At 39.4% G+C, this 19,936-nt stretch overlaps 1 protein-coding gene across 1 annotated transcript in view; it reads right to left on the minus strand.

Moving 5' to 3' along the window:
• Positions 1-17,207, minus strand: part of baiap2l1a (BAR/IMD domain containing adaptor protein 2 like 1a) — a 94,481-nt gene extending 77,274 nt beyond the window's left edge. Inside the window, exons 1-3 of the mRNA XM_034193874.1 lie at positions 17,157-17,207; positions 9,228-9,303; positions 7,581-7,667 (exon numbers count right to left, since the gene is read on the minus strand). Of these exons, the coding sequence (XP_034049765.1) occupies positions 7,581-7,667; positions 9,228-9,303; positions 17,157-17,207 (214 nt within the window). The remainder of the gene's footprint in view (positions 1-7,580; positions 7,668-9,227; positions 9,304-17,156) is intronic.
• Positions 17,208-19,936: the final 2,729 nt, after the last annotated feature.

Here is a 19,936-nt window from a genome sequence, read left to right on the forward strand (position 1 = left end):
TCCGGTGTTCACCACCAGGTTTGGGGATTGCCGCCGCGAGAGGCACCAGAGACCTTGCAACCACAGCTACGAGCGGCCGCATCGACAATGGAGGTGGAGAACATGGTCCACTCGGACTCCATGTCTCCAACCTCCCCCGGGATCTGGGAGAAGCTCTCCCGGAGGTGGGAGTTGAAGACCTTGCTGACAGAGGGTTCCGCCAGTCGTTCCCAGCAGACCCTCACGATACGTTTGGGCCTGCCAGGTCTGACCGGCTTCCTCCACTCCCAGCGGATCCAACTCACCACCAGGTGGTGATCAGTTGACAGCTCTGCCCCTCTCTTCACTCGAGTGTCCGAGACACGTGGCTGAAGGTCAGATGATACGACTACAAAGTCGATCATCGACCTCTGGCTCAGGGTGTCCTGGTGCCACATGCACTTATGGACACCCTTGTGCTTGAACATGGTGTTCGTGATGGACAAACTGTGACTAGCACAGAAGTCCAACAACTGAACACCACTTGGGTTCAGATCAGGGAGGCCATGCTTCCTGATCACCCCCCTCCAGGTCTCACTGTCGCCGCCCACGTGGGCGTTGAAATCCCCCAGTAGAACAATGGAGTCCCCAGTCGGAGCGCTATCTAGTACCCCTCCCAGGGACTCCAGGAAGGTCAGGTACTCTGCACTGCTGCTTGGCCCGTAGGCCGAGACAACGGTGAGAGACCTGTCCCTGACCCGAAGGCGTAGGGACGCGACCCTCTCGTTCACCGGAGTGAACTCCAACACACGGCGACTGAGCTGGGGAGCAATAAGCAATGCGACCCCAGCTCTCCGCCTCTCCCCGTGGGCAACGCCAGAAAAATGAAGCGTCCAGCCCCTCACCAGAAGTTGGGTACCAGAGCCCAAGCTGTGTGTGGAAGTGAGCCCGACTATCTCTAGTCGGTAACTCTCAACCTCCCGCACAAGCTCAGGCTCCTTCCCCCCCAGTGAGGTGACATTCCACGTCCCAACAGCCAGGGGCTGTGAGCATGGACCGGGCCACCTTCCCTCGACCGCCACCCAATCTTCTCTGCACCCGACCCCCATGGCCCCCTCTGCAGGTGGTGAACCCACAGGAGGGCGGGCCCACGTCGCTCTTTCGGGCTGAGCCCGGCTGGGCCCCATGGGCTAAGGCCCGACCACCAGGCGCTCGCGCGCGAGCCCCAACCCCAGGCCTGGCTCCAGGGTGGGGCCCCGGCTCCGCCATACTGGGCGACGTCTTGGTCCTTGATTTTTTACTGGTCATGGAGGTTGGCTTTTATATTTTTTTTATTAATTTATATGAAGTTGTAGAGATTTGCTTTCAGTTTGGGCTTAAGGAAGATAATTTTAGAATTTATATATATTGTATATATATATATATATATATATATATTGTATATATATATATATATATATATATTGTATATATATATATATATATACATATATATATTGTATATATATATATATATATACATATATATATATATATTGTATATTGAGAAGCCTGATTTACATTTTGTATTTGAAAGGATGTAAACAAATGTAATTATGTGAAATACCAAGGAGCCCAATACTTTTGGAGGGCACTGTGTATAACAACTTAGGAAGCCAAAAGATTCACTCATGTCTGCCAAGGAGGAAATGTTTTCATTGCAGTTTGTCTGTCAGCCGGATTACATAAAAATGATCAAATTAATCTTCTTCAACCTTGGTAGAGCTGTGGGACATAGCGCAAGACAGAACCGACTAACCTTTGGAGTGGATATGATTAATACGTTTTGCCCCACTGGCAACAACTGTTGTCGAAGTGCATCACTGTCATTTTCTACTCACAATAAAAAAAAAATCTCAAAGGTACTAATGCAACCTTTTCCACTTATTAAAAAAAAAAAAAAATCTGGGCATAAACGGTTAAAGGGGTCAATCCAGAATTTTTCCCCACCACTTTCTTCAACATTGCAAGAGAATACATCGTTAGTGGGTATAACAATCCAGATCCACAGGTGATTTATTGGGCAGGGTGTTGCCGTTATTGGTAGTATGGCTACAGCAGATGGTCACCCCACTGAGTCTGGCATGCCGTCAACATTCTGCTGTTGACGGCATGCCTGCTCAGCGGGTGTGTAAGGTTAGACCTGATGCTTTGTGAAGCGCCTTGGGGCCACTTATGTTCTAAGTTGGTGCTAACTGTAATAGAGGCAAGCTGGAGTGCTGTGCATATGTAGTCGGAAAGCCTCACTCCCCAATACCAAAAGACGCTCTAGCGACAGACACTCGAGCCCATGGGTTTTAGCCTTGTGGTTAAAGTACCTGCCTCCAGTCAGGAAAATCATGTATTTGTGCCCCATGGGGGAAACACAATGTAGAGGTTAAACTATATTATTGAACTGATCCGCACTATTGCTCTTAAAGAACTGCTTTTGCCAAACGTTGAGGTATTTGACTATTAACCCAATATGGACTAAATGGAGCACACATGTATTTGGATTCTACCGTAGAAGTGCCCTGGCAAGGTCAGCCGCAGATTAATTAATTATGGTCAAAATGATTGGCATAAAATGTCATATTGTTGTAGCCTTCACTGTCTCCGTACCCACAGGGGAGGGGACGGGAGGTGATGGTCTAGTGGTTAAGATGTTGGGCTTGAGACCAGAGGATCCTCGGTTCAAATCCCAGCCTGACAGGAAGGTCCTTAATCCCCTAGTTGCTCCTGGCGTGTAGTGAGCGCCTTGTATGGCAGCACCCTGACATCGGGATGATTGTGAGGCATTATTGTAAAGCGCTTTGAGCGTCTGATGCAGATGGGAAAGAGCTATACGAGGTCTGTCAATAAAGCAACGGTCCTTTTTATTTTTTTCAAAAACTATATGGATTTCATTCATATGTTTTTACGTCAGACATGCTTGAACCCTCGTGCGCATGCGTGAGTTTTTCCACGCCTGTCGGTGACGTCATTCGCCTGTGAGCACTCCTTGTGGGAGGAGTCGTCCAGCCCCTCGTCGGAATTCCTTTGTCTGAGAAGTTGCTGAGAGACTGGCGCGTTGTTTGATCAAAAATTTTTCTAAACCTGTGAGACACATCGAAGTGGACACGGTTCGAAAAATTAAGCTGGTTTTCAGTGAAAATTTTAATGGCTGATGAGAGATTTTGAGGTGATTCTGTCGCTTTAAGGACTTCCCACGGTGCGAGACGTCGCTCAGCGCTCTCAGCCGCCGTCGTCAACCTGTTCAAGCTGAAAACCTCCACATTTCAGGATCTATTGATCCAGGACGTCGTGAGAGAACAGAGAAGTTTCAGAAGAAGTCGGTTTCAGCATTTTATCCGGATATTCCACTATTAAAGGAGATTTTTTTTAATGAAAGACGTGCGGACGGGTCCACGCGTCGGGACACAGCCGCCGCGACGCTCCGCCACAGGAAAAACACCTCTGTTGAAAGCCTTAAGGACAAGTTGGAACATGTCCTGCTGTTAAACAATTTCTCATATACTCACTCCACTGATGGTTTACAAATGGTTATCAACACGGAGGTGTTTTTCCTGTGCCGCCGCACCGCGTCGGCTGCGTCCCGACGCGCGGACCCGTCCGCACGTCTTTCATTAAAAAAATCTCCTTTAACAGTGGAATATCCGGATAAAATGCTGAAACCGACTTCTTCTGAAACTTCTCTGTTCTCTCACGACGTCCTGGATCAATAGAGCCTGAAATGTGGAGGTTTTCAGCTTGAACAGGCTGACGACGGCAGCTGAGAGCGCTGCACGACGTCTCGCACCGTGGGAAGTCCTTAAAGCGAAAGAATCACCTCAAAATCTCTCATCAGCCGTTAAAATTTTCACTGAAAACCAGCTTAATTTTTCGAACCTTGTCCACTTCGATGTATCTCACAGGTTTAGAAAAAAGTTTGATCAAACAACACGCCAGTCTCTCAGCAACTTCTCAGACAAAGAAATTCCGACGAGGGGCTGGACGACTCCTCCCACAAGGAGTGCTCACAGGCGAATGACGTCACCGAGAGGCGTGGAAAAACTCACGCATGCGCACGAGGGTTCAAGCATGTCTGACGTAAAAACATATGAATGAAATCCATATAGTTTTTGAAAAAAATAAAAAGGACCGTTACTTTATTGACAGCCCTCGTATAAATGCAGTCCATTTACCATTTACCACAGGACTATTACTGAGTTTGTATACTACAGAAGTGAAATTTGCTTTGTTTTTACGCTTTACTTACACAGGCAGCTCTGCAAATCTGAGCTCCAAAAGCATTACATCATCTCAAACGCTGCAGAAATGTCATGACACGATTCAAAGTTGAATTTGCACAAATGCCATTAAAAAAACTTAACTTGGCTAAACATAAATGCCAAAAGCTATTTCTCAAAGATATGTCTCAGATAGCAATAGTCTTCCTTGAAAATCCAGCCAGTAAATGAATACTAGACTTGCCCTCTTCTCCTTCTATACATCACTCTGAACAGACACGAGTCTAATTATTAAGGAATGTCTGAGGAGAAGACAAAAAACAGGAATGATAGACAAAGTAGGACAGCTCCAAATCTTGGTACTAACAGCATAAATGGAACTGAGTCAAAGGAACAGTGAAGTCAATCCTGCAGGAACTTCACAATAGCTTTGCGGAGACGCTGAAGCCACATCAGCATGAAGCAAAAAGGTAAGCAGCATGCGAGTCGGAAATATTCTGGACCATATCGGAAGCAGAAGATTTGTTCAGAAAAATAATCCCCAATTCTTAACCTAATCCTAACCCTTAATATAAACATTAAACAACAAGAGCAATCAGAGATTTCTGATGTCCACCAATCCGGATCATCTCCAAAATTCAGTAGAGTCTCCATGCCCTAATATCTATCTGTAATGCAAATTTGGTGAGAATTCGTGAAGTAGTTTTGACGTAATCCTTCAAAGCATATCTAAAGTTAAATCTTGATCCAGAATCTGATCCGGATCACTTCCAAAATTTAATGGAGTCTTCAATGGCCTAATATGCATCCATGGTGAAAATTTGGTGAGAATTTGCGAAGTCATTTTGACGTAATCCTTCAAAGCGTGTCTAAAGTTAAATCTTGATCCAGAATCTGATCCGGATCACTTCCAAAATTTAATGGAGTCTTCAATGGCCTAATATGTGTCCATGGTGAAAATTTGGCGAGAATCCGTGAAATAGTTTTGAGATAGTCCTTCTGTTAGATATATGTGTGTGTTTAATTATTGTTTTCTTTATTTGTTTTGTTATTAAAGTAGTTATTTTACTTAGGATTATATCCTTAGTTTCATATATTTTTCTCTGTTCTCTTTTGGAATGTGCATTCGTTGGAATGCGTATGTTGAACTGGATTTAACCAGTTTTACCACTTAGGACAAAGAGATTCAGATTACATTATAAAGCATACATGTCCCGTTATTGCGGGGGTCAATGGCAGGGGGTGGGACCTCCCTTGAATGCCCACAGGGACCAATAAGGGAAGGATTTTGCAAAATAAGGTCCGCCTTTGTTACACCCGTGAAGAGTTTTATAAAGTGCTTGTGTCCATTGTTCTTGGGTCTGAAAGGGCGGATCTCAATCTCATCTGTGAGAGAAGTTCTTCAGAAACCAGGCCTGATTTGCATCTTGACTTTGAATAAATTTAAAAGTGCGGAATAGTGTGAGTTTGTACTTTGTGTGGGGCAGTGTTACAGAAAGAGCCAGGGGAAATAACACTTCAAAGCCTATATAAAGTGAAACTTGATCCAGAATCCAGATCCAGATCTGGATCACCTCTGAAATGTAATGGATTCTTCCATGGCCTAATATGTATCTGTGGTAAAAATTTTGTCCAAATCTGTGCAGTAGTTTTGACGTAACCCTGCTACAAGTAATCCTTCAGAGCCTATATAAAGTGAAACTTGATCCAGCATCTGGATCACGTCCAAAATTTAATGGCGTCTGTGGTGAAAATTTCATCAAAATCCACGCAGTAGTTTTGACGCAATCTTGCTAATCCAATCCAATCCAATCCACTTTATTTATAAAGCACATTTAAACAGACCCGAGTCTCCAAAGTTCTGCACAACAAAAGCATAGACACGGAAAATAGCAATAATAACAATAAGAACAATAAAATAGATAAGATAAAATAATACATAAATAGATAAAACCATGATAAAAAAAATACATTTCAATAAAATAAAAATAAAATAAGACACAAGGACCGTACAACTCACGCGGTGTTAAAAGCCAAGGAATAAAAATGGGCCTTAAGACGGGACTTAAAACACTCCACAGTGGGAGCAGATCGGACATGTAGGGGCAGAGCTAAACTAAAACACAGACTGACAGACAGACAAACAAACAAACAAATAAATAAACACTGATGATTTTTATTACGTCCTTGGCAGATGTAATTAGCAGGGTTGCTTTACAGCTGAGCGAGCATGTTTTTCCTCGTTCCGACACAGAAGCGAGCAGCACCCTTCCAGAAATGGGAGTGCAAAGCTATCCGACTTTAACCCGCTTCACGTTCCGCGTAGAACATATCCACACTAGCATGTTTCTGTTTTCTGAAATATTTCTTTCTCTTCTGTGAGTAAACAACCAAAGAGCTGGTGACTGCCACCATCTGGTGAGGGGTGGTACAGACACAGACAGACCTTCAGAGCCTCAGCTGGTTAAAAATTTGCTGTCTGTTAGCATCAGACATGGGGTCAAATACTTTGCATTGTATTTAAATACAAATACTTTAGATTTTTGAATTCCAAATACAAATACTTTGTACTTTTTCAAATACAAATACTTTCTATGAACTATAAACAACAAATCAACATAAAAACTGATAAACCGGTGACAATTTATTGTGAAAATAGCATGACCAAATAGTATTGATAAGTAAAGGATTGAATGTTTTATCATAAATTCACTATTATAATATCACAGGCAATAATCATAATAATCATAATAACCATCAACTATATTCAACACGGTGTCACAGAGATTCCCAAGTTTGAAAAGTATTTGAAAAAGTATTTGTAAAAGTATTTGGAAATACTTGGGATCGGTGATGTATTTCAAATACAAATACAAATACTTTGAATTCAAAATCAGAAAATACAAATACTCCGAAAAATGTATTTAAGTATTTTCAAATACAAAAGTATTTGTATTTGAAGAACCTACATCAAGAACCTATTTCATTACAAATAATTTCAAGCTGTCAACAAACAGGAACAGAGGTTTTGTTGACTTTATTAGCTAGAAGCTACAGTAGCCTGTTTTTTTTTTTGAAGTGTAAGAAAATGTGCTTTGATTAATAATTGTGCAAATGTAGAGAAAGAAATAATGACTGACTTTTTTCCGAGCTAGTAGTCTCAAGAACTGAAGATATCCAGGAATTTGAAGACTCTTTCTCCAAGTTAAGCTAACCACATTAGCGCACAGTAAAACCGAACCTTTGGAGGACATTTTCTTTATCATACGCTAACTTTCCCATGAGTGACATTTGACGGAGGACATCAAGCAGTTGCTCCTTTGAAGGTTCATCATCTGTAAGTGTTGTTTCAACCACGACTGGTTTGAAACTTACCAATTTCCCTGGAGGCCGGTGACGCGATAGCATTCTCTCCCATCTTTGAGACGGCATCAAAGTAGACTTTTCCAGCGAGGGTCATCGCTGTGGTGACAGACAGAGATAAACCAACAGGTTACCACCTGAGAAAGACCAGTTCCAACTCCGCCGGTGTCATTTTTAAACAGCCTGCGCAGCGGCGGCAGCGCTAGCTAGCTCAATTCAGGTGTCTTCCGCAACATTTCATTTACATCACAGACCTTAATATTGCCCAAAGAAACACAATTACTGAATGACAGGCATTCAGAAGTATTTTGTTTTGTTCATGTAGATTAGATTACATTAGATAGAACTTTATTGATTCCTTGGGAAGACTCCCTCAGGGAATTTGAGGTTCCAGCAGCATTTTATAGCAGCACACAGGGTAAGAAGCACACAGAGTATCAAAAGTGAAAAAAGGAAAAACAGTTTGCAAATATAAATATAAATACAAATGCACAATATAAATACCAGACATACTGCTCAATACTGGTTTACTGGCTACATTTTTAGTGAAAGGTTAAAGCACAAGTTAACATTTTAACAACTCTAGTCGTATTAAAACATTATTAACAATTGGGCCTTTCAGAGTTATGCTAGCCTCTGACAATTTCTTTCTTTCTTGGATATAATATTTTTTGAAAAATTTGCCTAGGGAGTAAAGATAATCCACTAAAAATACCAACGAAATACATATGTATTCCCAGCAACCTACAAACACAAAATGTCTAATGAAATATGCAAGCTCAGCAAATATTTAGAATATACCAGTATATTATTATACTATAATAATAATCATAATCATAATAATTATAATAATAATATCATGAGAACTACAGAAGTAAGTAATTAGAAAGTCTGGTTCATAAGTATTTGGACAGTGACAATTTTTGAAATGTTGCCTCTGTACGTCACCACATCGAGCAAAACAATCAAGATGTGTTTGTAGTGTCGACTTCAGCTTCAATTCACGGAGTTTAACAAAAGTATCACAACAACCATTTAGGAATTAAGGCCATTTGTATACATAGTTTCTCCATTTCTACAACCCATAAGTAATCGGTCATAATAAATACAAGAATGATTGTAAATAAGGTCATCACTTTTTAGCCAGTTTTATTTAGACAAGTCAGGGGATGGACACATGAACACTTCCTGTATATTTCTTGGACTTCATTTAGTTGTACATCAATCATTAAGAAACACAAACACTGTGGTCTTGTATGGCAAATCTGTCTGGAGGAGGCAGTTCTTAAAAAGAAGTGACTGAACAAGAAGAAGACTAGTGAGGGAAGCCACCAAAACACCCAGACAACTCTGTAGTTCCAGGGTTCTGTGGCTGTGATTGGAGAAACTGTGCACTGTGCAACTTTTGCCTGATGCATTACCAGGTACACACCTTCACTGGGAAGCAGCACAGAAAAGAAGAAATTTCAGCTACAGCTTGCCAGAAGGCACATGGGAGACTCGAGTCCAGATTTGGTCTTTTTTTTTTCTTCTGTTTTCTTGCATGATCTATACAAAGGGGATCTGTCCAAGCTCCCCTACTACTGCTGATCAAGAAGCTGGTCAAGAAGATCCTTTTGTTTTTTTGTTTTTTTTGCTGGGAAATGCTCTGGTATTTACCTGTAACAGATTTCTGGTAGCTTTTCCCGAGGTTGACCAGGTTCTTCAAGCCCGGGTTAAACTGCTCCAACACATTCTGGGACAAGGAGCAGAGGGGAAAGGTCACAGATGGAACTCAAAAAGCACATGCGCTCTTTACTTCATCACATTTCTAGTTAAATCACCTTCTGTAAAATAAAAATAAAAAAAACAGCTTGCTGAGAAAAATAAAACTCCTGAGGCTGTTTTTATGGGAATGGGTGGAGAATCGAAACACATGACAAGCGCAAGTGTTTGTGCCGTTGCTCTATAAATATCTCCATCTGAGAACAATAAAACTTTTAATTGTTAACTTGACCCCCTCAAGTGTGTTTTACAACTCCCTCGAGCAGCTATTTGCAGCGTGAGCCTCATGGCGATTGGCTCCCGCCCCGGCCCCCCCGTCATCCTCTCCGATCATCAAGAGCCGATCGCCACCCATTCTTTCTACTCCCGTGGCACTCCCTCAGCAGAACAATGACGGGGCAGGTATGACTTCACAGGCAGAAAAGAACACAGCCGAGAAGAGAGAAAAGGAAACTGGTTCAGTGTTTTCTTTTATTCTCTTGCTCAGCTGAAACTGTGGCAGGCTTTAAACTACAGATCTCTGTCTGACCTTCATCACTCTTTTCCCTGTTACATACTCTGATAATATTTAGAAAAATAACAACTGCGGCTACTCTGTCCCACTTTTGAACCCTGTTACCTAACTGAGACTACAACATTCCTTACGTTCCTACCTTGTAATTGTATCAACAATGAAAACTCGATTTGATGAATAACTAGAATTTGGGACTGCTTTTCTGACAGAAAGTGTGAAAAATAAGGTGTATTTAGGCACCTCTGCAAGTATGCAAAACAGGTAGGACACCAAGAGAGAGAGAGTTTTGAAGGACTACGCTATCCCAAACTTCACGCGTGGAAAAACCGTTATTGTATGTAAATTATTTGAATCACAGCACGAACACATAAAACTGACCTGTTTATTGCCTGTCAGCCACGTGACATTTGTTTACCCTGGAAACTCCCACATGGGCCATGTTTTTACGTGCATCTCTAAAAGAAAAGCAGGTCTAGCAACTGGAATGTAGTTAGCACAATTCCTCCAAATAAGAAGGGCCCCAGTACGAGGCCATGCCCATTCTCTACGTATATACATGTGGAGTTATGTCAAATCGAGAACCCGTTGTAATGTGTAGATTTGACCCCCCCAGTTAAAATGGAAGCTTCCAAAACGAATTGTTTACCAAAGGCCGTTATTCGGTTGTTAAGTGTGATGTAACGCATCGCATGATTTTCAACTTTTGGGTCCAAACAACAACAAAAAAAAGGCACGCTTTGTTTTATAGATTCCCAGCTGATGACAAACAGAAACAGAAGTGGCTACAACTGATCAGGTAGGGCCCCTACCCTGGCTTTTTTGTTTTGATTGCTGACGCTGTAGGGGCTGTACCGAAATTAATCTCGTCAATTTACATAACCACAAGTGTTTTGTTTGGACCCGGAAACAGATTTATCACATAACGTGTTACGTCAGAGCTTAACAGTCCCATAGAAACTGTGCAAGTCTGTATGTCTGAACATGATGGGTTCACAGATTGCGATCATACTTGCTACGGTACTTTGCCAAGACCTTGCACAACTTTGAGACTGGTCTTCGTGATGCAGGTTAGGTAGGGTGAGAACTGCCCTTGTTATGTATTGAATCATGTAACCAGGAGGTTAAAGTTGAGTGTTTCTGGTTAAGTTGTGCAAAAACATGGTTTATTTAAAGCTGAAGATATATAGGCATAGTATATATATATATATATATATATATATATATATATATATATATATATATATATATATATATATATATATATATATATATGCGAAACATGTCACAGTTGAAGAGAAAGAGTTTGTTAGTATTTAAAAAGAAATGAACCTAATGTTTCGAAAAATGTTTCACTGTTCTGAAATGCCACAAACATGAATGAAGCCATTACTGAATAGAAATACTCCAAACACAAAATGAAGCAAAAACCTTTAAATGAAACAATTAACTCATAGAATGACTCTCCATTTCAACACATGAAATCAAGCAGCTGCTTTAGAAAAATTTTCACTGTATTGAAATACTCAAACACTAAGATGGTAGCATCTAGTATACATTGGTGATTCCTTCTTTCAGAAAATTATTCCCTTTTTTAAACACTTAATGAAGCAATTGCTTCAGAAAATTACACTCAAAGCACTACGGTAACATGTGGTGAGCTTTGACGATTCATTCAAAATGATTCATTACTTTGAATCACTTGAGCACTAAATGAAACAGTCGCTTCAGAAAATGATTCAGTTTTAGGATAGTTGTAAGTAGGGATATCCTGAGCCGATCACGTGATCGGAAATCGGGCCCGATCACATGGTTTCAGACTTGATTGAAATCGGATGTTGCATCCCGATCAGGAATCTGATATAGATTTTATCCTCATTATTTTGATCAGCGCTATTTCAAGCTCATTTCTTTCACACTGAAAGCATCGGAAGCATCAGAGGCGTCAAGAATCGGTCTAAAAAACATTATTTTCAATGAGACGTGTTGCTTTTTAGAGGCGTCAGAAGTGTCGCTTTAGCTCGGCTTTTGACGCGATGCTTCTGACGGGAGCGCACATTGCCGCTTGTCGGCAGGCTGATGCAGTCAAAGTTCAACCCAATCCAAGTTTTGACGCTCTGAGCTGTGACGTAGCTTTGCGCTGTCCAATAGGAACGACGCGTCGGGCCAAAACACGGAAGACTAGTGACAGAAACCACCGATCTGCACAAAACCGATCGGTGCAGAAACCACCGATCTGCACAAAACAGATCGTGCAGAAACCACCGATCTCTACAAAACAGATCGGTGCAGAAACCACTGATCTGTACAAAACAGAAACGTGTCACAGGACTGCTCATTTATACAGCAGTTTTCTGAAGAAAAATCCTTGGAAATGTTTTTTGTTGTTGTTTGTTACCTCAAAATTTCTGATTACTGTTAAAAAAAAGTTTAGAACACTTGTAAGTTGAGATACTGTTTGCTTTTATTTATTTAATTCAAATTTATATTTTTATTTTTGCACTATTGTTACTTGTTTGTTCGAACTACCTTACAGAAGTGCTCTGTTACGTTGTTGTACTCTTATTACTTGATTATTCAAGCTACCTCAAGGAGAAGTGCACTGTTTAAGTGATAAATAATAAAATAAGGTGATTAAAATGAAAATATTATAGATTTAGCATTTGTTCATTGTTCATTCATTTTTTTAAAGTATCGGATCGGGACTCGGTATCGGCAGATACTCAAAATCAGATGACTCGGAATCGGATCGGGGCCAAAAAACCATGATCGGGAGTCGGGACATCCCTAGTTGTAAGAGAGTGTACAGGAAAGGTACAAGAACAGACCGTCTTCAGTTTCAGTACAAGTGAAAATAAAAAAAATTAATTGGTATATCTGCGAATGAAAAATGGAGATTCCAAAACACCATCTGACTGAGCCAAGATCAGAATCTCAGCAGTCAACCACCAATTAAAAAATAAAAAAAAAAACAGTGAAGCTTGGGAATCTTAACCAGCCCACACCCTACAGCAGCATGAAGCTCACAATCAAGTTCTGGCTTTCCTTCAGTCGCTTGTATGTTTGTCATATTTCTGCCTTTCTGACGACATCATCACCTCATGGACAGGATCACTTCTACACGCCCTCGTGGCCATGTGCTCGCTCACCTGATTGCCACAGGTGAGGAGCCTCATGATCTTTATTGACACTAGGGGCACAGATTATATCCATTATACAACGTTCAGTAGATTTGTGATGGAGAAAACATCTCTTAAAGATTCTCAGGACTCTATGTGACACATTGTGAGATGTAGCTACAGTTTGCTTTATATTTTGCTTAGGGGAAAAAAAAATAATAATTGATGAATGTAATTTCACTGAATAATCACTATGGGGTCAAGTGATAAAGATGAACTCTATTTAGTGCTGAAACTATGAATTCATTAATTAGTTGATTAATGAAGAAATAATTCTTAATTATTTTCATTATTTTCTCATTGAATGATCATTTACAGGAAATTATCATCGCAAACAAAGTCCAAATTTGACTCATTTAAGCTTCTCATGTTGAAAATTTTGGTATTTTACAGTTTTATTTTAATCTGCCGGTTTTGACTAGTTTTAGAACACTGTACCATTTAAAATGCTTCAGATGTTTTAAGCAGCATTTTTACACATCTAATTATTTTGAAATGTTGTACAGTTTGTAAAAAAAAAAGAAAGAAAACAAAACCATAAACTCATTTTAATCCAGAAAATAGAAACAAGCTGATATTAACGGGTTTCAAACTAGTGTGCTAATATGCACTTGTGTTGTGGTGGATTATTGTGAGGACTGTAAGGCTGTCCTTCAGTACTTTTTGCTTAAAAACTGTTTTCTGTATTTTAAAATGTAAAGAACATATATTTTGCTTTATTTTAGGTGAGGAAATGTGGCTCTGTGACAGACTGGCGTCCTTCCAGGGTGAACCCCGCCTCACGCCCTATGACTGCTGGGATGGGCTCCAGCCCCCCGTGACCCTTGTAGTGTAGCAGATAACTGAAACAATCCTATAAAATGTGATAGAATCACCAAATTCAGCACAAATACTCCTTTGACATTACTCTTTTGAGAGAAAAAAAAAAAAAAAACAATTTGCCACTTGAATTTTCAATAGGTAGCCAAGTAGGGGTCAATTGAAGAATTACAAAGGTGTCAAAAATTAAAAGATGCTCCAATCATATTACAAACTACACCACATTATTTGTCTGTTCATAAAGATTCCAAAAAGGTATAAGAGAAAAATAACTGGTGCAACACAGAAATAAGTGCCAGGAAATTTAATAAGGTGCTGAAAGCAAAAATGTACAATGGGACTAACGTTTCGATGTGAGAGTCACATCTTCCTCAGAGTCCTGCAAAGACAGAGATGGTACATCTTAAATACTAATAAGAAGCAGGTGTCCTAATGCTTCCAAAGGGGCATGACCATCCGTCAGACACAACACTCACTCAATTAGTAATCAATTCACGATTAGAAACACTCTGTCCCAAAACACACAAAACTAAAACCAGACTGAAAAACAGTTATTAGAGAAAGCAAGTAAATTTTAGATCTTCATTCAGACCAAAAGGTTCCAAGGTGCCTAAAGTGTAAATCCAAAATGCTTCTCTACATAAGAGTTTTTTAATAATATCACCACCTCTGGGTGGAGCTATGATTCTCTCAATCCCCCAAAATTATAAAGACGCTGGAGAGCCATGACCATTTATAGTGCCTTGCCATGGCATAGGTTAAATTCAGAGTACGGATTGCTGTTTTATGTTCAGCTATCTGTAATTTAAGTTGACGTTTTGTTTGGCCAATATATGCCAATCCACAAGGGCATTTTAAAATATACACATGTTCAAATTCCACTAATGGTTCATGTTTCTCTCATTCTCGCACTGGTAAGCAATATCCCATTTCTTCATTTATCAATTGTAATACTACTCATGTATTATATATTTTAAAATGTCCTTGTGGATTGGCATATATTGGCCAAACAAAACGTCAACTTAAATTACAGATAGCTGAACATAAAACAGCAATCCGTACTCTGAATTTAACCTATGCCATGGCAAGGCACTATAAATGGTCATGGCTCTCCAGCGTCTTTAAAATTTGGGGGGATTGAGAGAATCATAGCTCCACCCAGAGGTGGTGATATTATTAAAAAACTCTTATGTAGAGAAGCATTTTGGATTTACACTTTAGGCACCTTGGAACCTTTTGGTCTGAATGAAGATCTAAAATGTACTTGCTTTCTCTAATAATTGTTTTTCAGTCTGGTTTTAGTTTTGTGTGTTTTGGGACAGAGTGTTTCTAATCGTGAATTGATTACTAATTGAGTGAGTGTTGTGTCTGACGGATGGTCATGCCCCTTTGGAAGCATTAGGACACCTGCTTCTTATTAGTATTTAAGATGTACCATCTCTGTCTTTGCAGGACTCTGAGGAAGATGTGACTCTCACATCGAAATGTTAGTCCCATTGTACATTTTTGCTTTCAGCACCTTATTAAATTTCCTGGCACTTATTTCTGTGTTGCACCAGTTATTTTTATCTTTTACAAATTAGTCCTATCTGGTTGCACCAGATTTTTTTGTGCTATACAGAAGCGCGGTGAACTCTTTGTTTTTGTTCCAAAAAGGTATAGTTTGGAGTGTTTATCACTGAATGTTATGGAGTTATGGGGTAAAAACAGCAAGAATGGTGACAAATGTCAGTTTCAGTTTGTACAGGGGGTCTAAAATTAACGTTGATCCAATTATGGTAAAACATGGTACAGATTATTGGTTGAGCTAATAGGATTAATAAATGGAATAGTTTTGACTGTGTTGAATGGTTGGTCTACAAAGTAAAGGTCAAACAATGTCAATGTCCATTGGATTCTATGACATGTGACATATGTAACCCCGTAACCGCATGACACATATTACAAACTATTCTTTTTAAAAACCCTGTTAACCAATAATTTGCATCACTTTTTACCAAAATGGAATTGAACTGAATGTCTTTATTGTCACTGTACATACAAGCACAAGGAAATTAAAAAAGTGCAGTCTCAACTCAATTAGAGCAACTTTAACTTTTGACCCTATATAAACTGAAACTGACCTTTGTCACTATTCTTGCTGTTTTTACCCCATAACTCCCTAACATTCAGTCATAGATAGTCCAAACTATACCTTTTTGGAATCTATGTGATCTGACAAATAATGTGGTATAGTTTCCGATATGATTGGAGCAACTTTTTATTTTGACCCTATATAAACTGCAACTGACCTTTGTCACCATTCTTGCTGTTTTTACCCCATAACTCCCTAACATTCAGGCATAGATAGTCCAAACTATACCTTTTTGGAATCTATGTGATCAGACAAATGATGTGGTATAGTTTCTGATATGACTGGAGCAACTTTTAATTTTGACCCTGACCCCGTGTAATTCTTCACTTGAATTTTCAATAGGCAGCCAGGTAGGGGTCAAGTGGCCAGTCAGTTTTTTCAAAAGAATCTAAAGAGTATTTGTGCCAAAATTGGTGCTTCTATCACCATTTGCAAAGATTCCTCTGTAAATATTCTGTTAACTGCCACTATTGATTGGGGTAAGTGGGTATAGAAGCTGATGAATGGAGGTGAGGAAATATGCTATATAAATAAAATAGTTGAGATGGTAACAGGAATCAAATAATTTACTGTAATGCCACAATAACTGTTTCAAAATATACTGCAAACCAACATAAATCTAATTTAAATGGGCTCAGTTCAGTTAAATATCTTGGAATTATGGACAATAAATATGTGTGTGTGTGTGTGTGTGTGTGTGTGTGTGTGTGTGTGTGTGTGTGTGTGTGTTAATTATTATTAAATACAATCAAAGGTTAATCACAAAATAATCAACAGATTAATTTCTTGTGGAAAATAGCTGAATATCACTTGATCAGTCTGATTGATCGGTCGGTTGGTTGGTTGAAGGAGTCTGATCACCTGTCAGAAGGACTTTAAAAGTAGTTCACTGTGACTTCAATATAAAATAATAACAGGGTGTGACTGTTTTTCCTCTTTTGTTTAACCTATTACTAAGGCACCAAATGTTTTCCATTAAGGAACAAAAGCAGCTGCACTGATGTGACATTTTAAAAGTGAAATAATAAAAACAAAACACACCCTCGATCCCTTTAAATAAATATATCCATAAATAACTAAAAGGCAGACAGCAGAATCTGATCTGACACATTGGGCTGAACTGCACACCCTTAAGTTCATTAACAGATTGGATCTTAATTACTAAATAACTTTTTTCTCACCTTGTACGTAGTTTCGGTGAGCTTGGTGACGTCATCGGGAGTCCGAGACATGTTGACAGTTTCTGTCAGTCTCGGCGAGTTAAAACAAAAAAAAAAAAGGTGGTTTATTATTTTTTTTTAAATGATAGGTTGTCGTATGGATCCAGGTGTAAATCCCACACCTTTCTGTGTGGCACGCACAGCAGCACGCGGACACGCACTGACGCGCTGCAGAACCTTCCCGGTAGATTTCGACCTGAGGGGCGGAGCTTCGAAGAGTGACACCTCAGACGCCACACCTCTGTTGTGAAAAAGGATGACTCAGTATTTGAGAAGGGGAGGGGGGATATAGGGGAGACCAGGGCTGATTGTCACATATTGTTTAGTTATGGACCTGCTTCGTGAATCTGAAAGAATTTTATTGGTGAAAATGGGCACATTATGCATGTAACGCATCAGTTATCACCACGGAGACCTACCACACCGGTTACAAACAAAACCAGCATTAAACACTGGAACACAGCAACAATTCACTGATTACAATGAAACCAGACATGGGGCCAAATACAAAAGTATTTGTATTTGAAAATACTTAAATACATTTTTTGGAGTATTTGTATTTGTATTTTCTGATTTTGAATTCAAAGTATTTGTATTTGTATTTCAAATACATCGCCGATCCCAAGTTTTTCCAAATACTTTTTCAAATACTTTTCAAACTTGGGAATCTCTGTGACACCGTGTTGAATATAGATTGTGATAGTTTGATTATTGCCTGTTATATTATAATAGTGAATTTGTGATAAAACATTCAATCCTTTACTTATCACTAGTATTTGGTCATTCTATTTTCACAATAAATTGTCACCAGTTTATTAGTTTTTGTGTTGATTTGTTGTTTATAGTTCATAGAAAGTATTTGTATTTGTGTTTGAAATACTCAAAATATAAAGTATTTGTATTTGAAAAAGTACAAAGTATTTGTATTTGTATTTGGAATTCGAAAATCTAAAGTATTTGTATTTGTATTTAAATAAATTGCAAAGTATTTGACCCCATGTCTGCGTCTTACATGTGATCAAAGAACATGGATGGAACAGTGCATCTCCCCTCACGTAGTAAGCCTGGGTTCCTTAAAAAATAATAGGATTCTAAAATGTTGATTTATTTCTGTAGTTTTTAGTGCAGCAGGTAACAGAATATTTGCAGAGGAATCCGGTTACAAACACCAAAGTTTGACTGTGTATACCTTTTGGTACATATTTTAAAAAAATAATGTTAGCCATTTGAATTTTCAATAGGGGGCCAAGTAGGGGTCAAATGAAGAACTGCATAGGGGTAAAAAAAAAAGTTCCAATCATATTGAAAGCTATACCACATTATGTGTCTGATCACAAAGATTCCAAAAAGGTATAGTTTGGACTATCTGTGACTGAATGTTCAGGAGTTATGGGGTAAAAATAGCAAGAATGGCGACAAAGGTCACTTTCAGTTTGTAAAGGGGTCAAAAGTTAAAGCTGCTCCAATTACGGTAAAACATGATGCAAATTATTGGTTGTTACTAGGATTTTAAAAAGGAATAGTTTGCACCATGTTTCATGCTTAGTTATCGTGTTAAGGGGTAACATATGTCACATGTCATAGAATCCAGTGGACGTCAACATTGTTGACCGTTACTTTGGAGACCAAACATTCAACACAGTCAGAACTATTCCATTTATTAATCCTATTACTTAGGTATATATGCTGTACTATTTGGGTCCAGTTTCGTTAACCAGTCAAATCTTTCAGTCTACTAAACTTACTTATTCGACTACGGTTAGTAATTCAACATTATCCGTCTAATCACCGTTTCAAACCGTCTTGCGTGAGTCGACGGTTTTCACGGGCATAACAGCCTCACGCATGCTGTTACCAAGAGACGGCTCCAATGAGCGACAGTTTGGTTTACTTCCGTACTGGCCGTTGTCATGAACTATCCAGTCTTTGTTTTCGTTAACTGTCTTTATTAACATTTAGAGAAACATACAAACTGCAGAATGATGTGCAGTTTCGCTCCAATTTCTTCTTCTACACTTCCATCAAGCCTTTTTGTACACACAACACTACTCAGCGTAACAGCGACACCCGGTGGCTAATGTGAAAACTGTCACAAACACATAATGACAGTCGTCATCTGCTACAACCGGAAGCGTGCTTTAGAGTGTTTCATCAAGTGGTGGTACATGACCGAAGTTTTGTCAGCTAAAATAAGATTAACCTCCTCTGTACCAGGCTAAAAACTTTAGTCGGGTAGCGTGAAATTTTAGCTGACTAAGTGCTTTGTACGGAAGCTCTGAACTGCCACTGTGGATTCAATCATTTTGGCTGGGCTATGTCGTATGAACGAGTTACAAAGTCGTTTTAACATATTATAAAGTCGTTCGAATGTGTTGCCAAAGTTGTTAAAACATATAGTGTAAGTGTTTAGAACCACTTGGCAAAAGTCATTTTTCCCATAATGCCATGAGAGTGAAATCAAAGTAAGTAGATGCCGGTTTGCTGCTCATCCACCTGTAACGTGCCTGTAGTCAATGTGATGCATGCGCATGACACCCCGCATGGCATTATGGGAAAAAGCTATGTTTTTAGCATTTAGCCTACCTTTTGCCAAGTCGTTCTAACCACTTAGACCATATGTTTTAATGACTTTGACAATACGTTCGAACAACTTAATAATATGTTATAACGACTTTGTAACTGGTTCAAACGACATAGCCCAGCCAAAATGATTGAATCCACAATGGCAGTTCAGAGCTTCC

This window comes from Thalassophryne amazonica, chromosome 18, assembly GCF_902500255.1.
Source record: "Thalassophryne amazonica chromosome 18, fThaAma1.1, whole genome shotgun sequence".
In the NCBI taxonomy this organism is placed as follows: Eukaryota; Metazoa; Chordata; class Actinopteri; order Batrachoidiformes; family Batrachoididae; genus Thalassophryne; species Thalassophryne amazonica.